General features: G+C 61.3%; 1 protein-coding gene across 1 annotated transcript; it reads left to right on the plus strand.

Moving 5' to 3' along the window:
• Window positions 1–5,600: 5,600 nt before the first annotated feature.
• LOC126232427 (uncharacterized) lies at window positions 5,601–7,073 on the plus strand. The gene has a single exon (XM_049942686.1). The coding sequence runs from the start codon at window positions 5,601–5,603 to the stop codon at window positions 7,071–7,073; it is 1,473 nt and encodes a 490-aa protein (XP_049798643.1).
• The last annotated feature ends 1,009 nt before the right edge of the window (window positions 7,074–8,082 follow it).

Below are 8,082 nucleotides of genomic sequence, written 5' to 3' on the forward strand. Positions count from 1 at the left end.
TCCTCCGAGCCATATCGGGCGAACGTTGCATCCGGGAAGGCAATGCAATTCAGCCGTCACTTGCAGCCGCGCCGTAAACGCATTTCAGTGCGGCTGCAATGCACGGGAACGTTCCGTTGCTCTAGACGGCGCCTCTCCGTTTTTCCCCTGTTTCGTTTTCCGGTGATTGCTTCCCCTTCTTCTCTTTCTTCGTTTCGTTTTATTATTTTCGTTCCCCTCCTCCACCATTGTTTCCGTCCCCACAGTTTTTTTTTGCTCATTCCACACGTTCTGCCCAGACAAGACATGACATTCGACCGATCACAGCCAGCCTTTCGTCGCCGTTCGCAGCGCCGACGGTGCCACAGTGAGACGGGTGTTCGGACCGACACGTTGCCGTGATGCCGATAGACAGCTACTCAGAGCCGCCGGATCGGATCACATCACCGACAAACCGGCCATTTCACCGGGGGACACACAGACAACCGCGTGTACGCCCATAACAACAAACAACGACCGTCGTCGTCTACCGTCACTGAACCGAACACACGTGCACCTTGAATGACGACACCGGCGTGCGTGCGTGCGCACAACAATCAATCATTCAATCAACTGCAGAAACGGCTATCAAAATCAAGGGCCAAATAAATGGGTACACCACCGTGCGTGTCGCCTACCCCACCCGCCCGTACAATTCTTGCGTCTTCCTAATGACTAGTAAAGACACGTCCATTTGTTTTAAAACGTCACCAACACACCTCCACGCCGTACAGCAAAGGGAATAGTAGACGGCAACACAACATTTCACCCTCGCCATCATGTATGTATGTATGTATGTATGTATGTATGTATGTATGATGTGACAAACAAACAAACCCGCAGACGGCCCTAACGGTGACATCCAACAATCGCGAGGGGTTTCAATTGCAGTCACGTGACTAACCGGGCAGACAGAGACAAAGAAAGGAAAGGAAAGGAAATCAGCGACACAGACAACACCTCCTGTCTATGTGTCGACAAACAAACAACCAACCAACCACGCCAAGACTCGCGAGCACGCATAACCACATTCGAGACCACCACCACCACCACCACCACCACCAGCTGCTTCGCAACCAACCAAACCGGGTAGCTAGCTATGCGCCGCCTCACACAAACAACAATTCCGCTCTTCCCGCAAAGGCAATTTGGTGGCCCTGAAAAGGGCCGTTTTTTGCCGCTCTCGCAACGGAGGGGAGCTCCCTAGAGCCTTAACCCCCTCACTTGGAGCTCGTGTACTTGGTCACCGCCTTCGTGCCCTCGCTCACGGCGTGCTTGGCCAGCTCGCCAGGCAGCAAGAGCCGCACAGCCGTCTGGATCTCGCGGGACGTGATGGTCGAGCGCTTGTTGTAGTGCGCCAGGCGAGACGCCTCGGCCGCAATGCGCTCGAAAATGTCGTTCACGAAGCTGTTCATGATGCTCATCGCCTTCGACGAGATGCCCGTGTCGGGGTGCACCTGCTTCAGCACCTTGTAGATGTAGATGGCATAGCTCTCCTTCCTCTTGCGCTTCTTCTTCTTGTCGCCCTTCGAAATGTTCTTCTGCGCCTTGCCAGCCTTCTTGGCGGCCTTCCCGCTAGTCTTGGGCGGCATCTCGAACGTACAACAGCAAGCAGCAAGCGCTCCCCTCTAGTCAGCGTCTCCCCACACAGTGGCACCCGCCGCTACCGCAACACCGCACCTTTACCAGCTCGCCCTGTTGCGGCCGCCGACCAATGGGGCGCGCGCGCAACCGGCCGCCGCACCCGAGCCCATAAAGGGACCCCCACCCTAGTCCCGCCGCCACGCACTCCGCTGCTCGACTCGCTGCGGCTCGCACCGTTACGTTACGTGTTTCAACTAGCCAAACGCCATGTCCGGACGCGGAAAGGGAGGCAAAGTCAAGGGCAAGTCAAAGTCCCGCTCAAGCAGGGCTGGGCTCCAGTTCCCGGTCGGCAGAATCCACCGCCTCCTGCGCAAGGGAAACTACGCCGAGCGCGTCGGCGCCGGGGCGCCCGTCTACCTCGCCGCCGTCATGGAGTACCTCGCGGCTGAGGTGCTCGAGCTGGCCGGAAACGCGGCCCGCGACAACAAGAAGACGCGCATCATCCCGCGCCACCTGCAGCTCGCCATCCGCAACGACGAGGAGCTCAACAAGCTCTTGTCGGGCGTCACCATCGCACAGGGTGGTGTCCTGCCCAACATCCAGGCCGTCCTGCTGCCAAAGAAGACCGAGAAGAAGGCCTAAACAGAGAGCGCGGAGCTGCGCTTGCGTGCTCCCTGCACGCAAACGCGCCTGCCTTTGCCTTGCCGGCTCGGCTCACAACAATCGGCCCTTTTCAGGGCCACCACACAAACCTACGTCCAAAGCAAAGTTTCCGTCGTCCGTGCTCGCCGCACTTTACACAACACGTCCACATACATACATTGCACAGCCAGCGCCGGCGCACGTCCGCCATCTTGTCCACAGCCCGTGTGGCCGAACGCGCACACATTTTGTCGTTTCTCTCTTTTTGTCTTTTTCCTGTTTCTGCACCCCTCCGCGCACGCACAGAGTCGCGTTCCAAACGACAACGACATCAATACACCGATAATGTGATGATCATTGTTAGCATTCTAATGTTTCAATTAAAGGGGCGCGCGTGGCACACACAGCGCGTAAACGGTCCGACGACGACACGCCGGCCGCCGCGCGCTCCAAACGCACAGGCACAGGACAAAACCAAACAGCTGATCCGATCGATCGATCCGGCCGGCCCGCCCGCCTATGCCCACGCCACAAACAAACAAACAACAAACCACGCACACACTGGACTCAGCCGCGCCCATCGCGTCAAACTCAAAAACTAACGCACGCGCAGCACAACAACAACAACAACAACAACACGCACAGGCAACACAGACTCTTTCGCACTTTTCAATCTCCGAACAGTGTGGTGGCCCTGAAAAGGGCCGTTTTCGTCTCTCCCACCAAGCACGGGCACGGCACGGCCGCGGGAAGGCCACAACGCAGCACAGCACACCGGCTGGCTGGCTGCCTGCCTGCCTAACCGCCGAAACCGTACAGGGTGCGCCCCTGCCTCTTCAGGGCGTACACCACGTCCATGGCCGTCACAGTCTTGCGCTTGGCGTGCTCAGTGTACGTCACCGCGTCGCGGATCACGTTCTCCAGGAACACCTTCAGCACTCCGCGGGTCTCCTCGTAGATCAGACCAGAGATGCGCTTCACGCCGCCCCTGCGAGCCAGGCGGCGGATGGCGGGCTTCGTGATGCCCTGGATGTTGTCGCGCAACACCTTGCGGTGCCGCTTGGCGCCACCCTTGCCCAGCCCCTTTCCTCCCTTGCCGCGGCCTGTCATTCTTCTTCCTTCCTCCTCCTCAAGCAAGCAAGCGAAAAAACACAAGCGCCAGCTCCTCACCCGGCGCTAGCGAGTCGGCTACGGTGCGAGCTCTTTATAAAGGATGGGGCCCCTCCACGCCCGCACCAACGTGGTGACCAACACAAAAGTTTTACTGTCACCTCCGTAAGCATGTTAGTTTTGAATCAGGCGTCACAGGATGCAGGCTGTGATGTTATCCATGCGTCTGGGTAAGACTACTCATTAACATGGTCCATCAGGAGATAGTAGTGGTCGAAAACGATCGAAGGGTAGCGGTTTTAAGAGCAGAGGAAAAAAAGTGCCAAGGCCAGCGCCAAGGGAAAAAAACCTCTGCGACAGTAGGATGGGTGGTAAGGGCAGTAGCGGCTTGCTAGCTGCGACAGAGCATGCAAGGTGAGGGGGGTTAGCGTGAGGTATCGTGCAACGTTACCTATGTACTGCGTGGTTGTCAGCTGGGGCAGTCCGGTGCTGCGGCTGGGCTCGCTTGTAGTCTCCTGGGCCGGCCGCAGTGGCTTACTCCCTGTAACATAAAAACTCGGCGCGGCAGGGCGGCGACGCTTCTGCGATGAAGACTGGCCTATTGGCTCCTCGACCCCTTGCAGTCGGCGTCGCCAGCGGCTCCTCTGCGGCGGCGGTTGTCTTCTTCTTCTTTGCGCCTCTCACCCGCGCTGCTGCTGGAACAAGAGCTGGGAAAGGCGCGCGAACGTCCTTCTGCGAGGTCGCAGGAGTGTTCGCAGGAACGACTGCGCTGAGGCCTTGGGCGAAAACTGCTCGCAGTTGCCTCAAGGCCTCATCCTTCTCTGCAGCCACGGCGGCTGCGAAGGCAGCCCTCTCCGCCGCCATTACGGCTTTGAGGGCTGCTGTGGCCTCCTTCACGGCAGTGCCGAGTTCGAGGTCACATCTCTTCGCAGGAAGGCGAGCTGCGTCCTGGCTACCCGTTTCCGAGCGGCCGTCCCCGCCCCTGGCAGGTGGATCTGCTGCTGCGCCGTCCCTCAGCTGCACCGGGCTGTTCTGCGCCCTACGTCGTTTCCGACGTCGTCTTCTCTTCTGCTGCTGCGTCGGTGCGGCCGCGGCCGCCTCGCCGCCCCCGGCACGGCTGCGGCTTGAGAAAGCCGCACAGCCGCGCCAACTGGCGACGTGCGGGCCGCCACACCGGACACAAGTCGGCAGAGCGTTGCTGCCGCGGTCGCAGGCGCGGCTGTCGTGCTCACCTGAGCACTTGACGCACCGCGCCGCGTTGCGGCAATACTTCGCTACATGGCCCTCGCCCTGGCACCTGAAGCACTGGGGCTGAGGATCCATGGCGGTCGGGAGAGCCTCCGTCGTAACCGGGAAGCCCAGCAACTTCCGCAAGTCGAAGATGTCACACCCGCCGTCGACCGTTTGCACGGTCACGGCATAGAGCGGCGCCCTCTTCTTGTTGGTTCGGTTGTGCAACCTTGCGGCTGCACTACCAAACCCGGCTCGCAGCAGCCCTTCCCGGACCGCTGCCTCATCACAGCACCAAGGCAACCCCCTGAGGAGTGCCTTAGTCGTCTTCATCCTTCCTACGGAAGGTGCCTTCTCTCGCGCCGGCGGCGCGTCGACGATGTGGTCGGCCACTGCGACCTTGATCGCCCTGTGGTCGGCCACGTTTGCGGCTCGAACGCAGATCAGCGAGTCTGTATCGACAGACTCGTAGACCACCTCGTTCCGAGCGCAGCTCGTCATGGTGTCGAACAGCGCTGTCCACCCGCCTTTGCACTTGACATACAAAGGGGGGACAGGCCGCGACTCGTCTTCTCTAGAGTTCCTTGCACGGTCGGCAGACTCAGTGAGTTGCACAACCGAAGGACCCTTCGTAGCGGCAGGTTTCCTCTGCGTACGCTTCTTTCCCATGCTGCGAGGCGCGGGACACGACAATTTGCACGCGTTGTCAAAACAACGCACGACAATTTGCTCTCCGCAGCGCCCACAGCACAGAAAACCTCTTCTCGAGCTCTCAACGGCCGAGTAAGCGAAGCGCGCAACACCAGCGATGCGCTCACCTCGCCAGCTCAGGCCGCTCTGGGGGTGCGAGCTCTCTGCCGCCGCCCCCCTATATAGACTCTGGCCCGCCCTCCCCCCACCACGCGCACCGAGGGCATATAAGCGCGGCGCGGGGCCGCGCGGGCCCATACCGAGTTAGTATTCCGCTGCTCGACTCGCTGCGACACACTTGCTACTGTCACCGCGCACGTAACGCTATGGCTGTGGAACAGTTTGCCGCCGCACTAGAAGCTCTCCTCCAAGCGATGGGGTTCTCCGGCCGCCGCCAACGTCAGCTACAGCGCAGGCGCCCGCAGCGGACCAGGAAGGGCCTCCAGTGCTACAATTGCCAGCAACTGGGGCATACCGCGAGGGAGTGCACGAATGCCGTCGCGTGCTTGAAGTGCGCGGCGGCTCACGACACCCGCTGTTGTACGAAGCCTCGTGGAGTGGCCGGCAGATGCGCGAACTGCGGCGGGTCCCACGCCGCCAATTCGCGTAGCTGCGGCTACCTTCGAGCGTCACGCCGTCTGTCCGCCGCACCACGTCCTGCGGCGGCGTCCAGCGCCACGCCGGCCGCCCCGCCCTCCCGCTCCGGCGAGGGGTGCGAGCCGCGCCGTCTTGAAGCCGCCACCGACCACGCTCTGGCCGGCTTCCAAGCCGCCTTTGCGGCCGAACGGGCCGCGCTGAAGGCGGAACTCGCGGCCGTGCATCGCCAGCTCCAGCGGCTGCGCGATGAGCTGCGAGCCATCAAGAAGACGTCGGCGGTTCCCGCCGCCGCCCCGCCCGTGCCACGGCCGGTTGGGGTCGATGCGGCCACGCAGACATCCGTCGCTCCGTCCCCTGTCGCGACGCAAGTGGTTGCGCCCATGGACACCGACGATGTGCCGCCACGGACGTCCCAGTCAATTACGCCGTCTGCGAGCCACCGTGCTGTGGCCACGACCGACTCCTCCCCTGTGGAGCAGTCGCTCGTCACGAGGTTGCAGCACCCCACGCAGCCGTCGGCGGTTCCCGCCGCCGCCCCCCCCGTGAGTCGGCCGGTGGGGGTCGCTGCGGCCACGCAGGCATCCGCCGCTTCATCCCCTGCAGCAGCGCCGATGGTGGCGCCTATGGATACCGACAACGTGCCGTCGCCGTCGTCCCGCTCAGTTCCGCCGTCTGCGAGCCAACGTTCTGCAACACCGACAGCCTCCTCCCGTGTAGAGCCAATCGTCAGGGAGTTGCGGCCCCCGCAATTCCCAGCTACAGCCATGGACACCGCCGGTACGCCGCCGCAGTCGTCCCACTCCGTTCCGACGTCTGCAAGCCAACGTGCTGTGACACCGACCACCTCCTCCCGTGTGGAGCCGTCCATCGTCGCGAGGTTGCGGCAACCAAAGTTCCCGGCTTCCCACGAGTTGCAGCCTTTCCTTAAGGGCCTTGCGGTGACGCTCCAGGACGGGTCCTACCCATTCTTCGACCACCCGTACCCCTACTCCCTATCCAGTGTTCGGCCTCCCCTCCCCCACCACCCTCATCGCTTTAGCCCTCATCAGCTCAGGTGGCTCAATTTCTTGACCAAGAAGGAACTCACCCTCCTTAACAAACATCCCATCTTCTCGCCGAGCGAATGGCAACTCTTGGCCGACCTTACCGAAACCCACGTGACGGGCCTTCTCCCCTCCCATGTCCTTCAGTCCCTTCAGTAGCGAAGAAGAGCGAGAGCATCATCATCCTATGTCAGCGTGCGTCAAACTTCTCCACCGGCCAGCCATTTCGGCCGTTCGTTTTCCTCCTCTCTAACTATGCCTCTGACTATCCTTTAATCTTTCGGAAAAAAAAAAAAAAAAAAAAAAAAAAAAAAAAAAAAAAGCAACATGCACACCGCCAAGCCTATCTCACCGTCAAGACTCCACTCACCACACCGCCATGAGGAAGGCGAAGCGCTCACGCGCTAGAACTTCCGACTCAAGCCGAGGGTCCACCCTCACCTGTGCAGCGTCTGCGTCTGCGTCTGCGCGCGGGCCCGTTGTCAAGGCAGCACCGGACGCTTCGTGTACCGCACGCACCTCCACGCCGCTCTTCCGCTATGGCCCGCACAAAGCAAACGGCCCGCAAGTCCACCGGCGGAAAGGCGCCGCGCAAACAGCTCGCCACCAAGGCGGCGAGGAAGAGCGCGCCCGCCACCGGCGGCGTCAAGAAGCCCCACCGCTACAGGCCGGGCACCGTCGCCCTGCGGGAAATCAGGCGCTACCAGAAGAGCACAGAGCTGCTCATCCGCAAGCTGCCGTTCCAGCGCCTAGTGCGCGAGATCGCCCAGGACTTCAAGACCGACCTGCGCTTCCAGAGCTCCGCAGTCATGGCCCTGCAGGAGGCCAGCGAGGCCTACCTCGTCGGCCTCTTCGAAGACACCAACCTGTGCGCAATCCACGCCAAGCGCGTCACCATCATGCCCAAGGACATCCAGCTCGCGCGCCGCATCCGCGGCGAGCGCGCCTAGAAACCGCGCCGCGCACGCGCGCCCGCCCAACAAAAACGGCCCTTTTCAGGGCCACTAACATCTCTCCGTCGCGAGCAAAACTTTTGTCGGTCTTGCCGCCCCGCAAAACAAACAACCACCAATTCCCCTCCCGTCCACAGCCGCTCTCGCCAACAATCGACGTCATCCCATCCCTCACAATACACACACACACACACACAACAGCCGGACGACGTCAC

Source organism: Schistocerca nitens, unplaced genomic scaffold (genome assembly GCF_023898315.1).
Source record: "Schistocerca nitens isolate TAMUIC-IGC-003100 unplaced genomic scaffold, iqSchNite1.1 HiC_scaffold_509, whole genome shotgun sequence".
In the NCBI taxonomy this organism is placed as follows: domain Eukaryota; kingdom Metazoa; phylum Arthropoda; class Insecta; order Orthoptera; family Acrididae; genus Schistocerca; species Schistocerca nitens.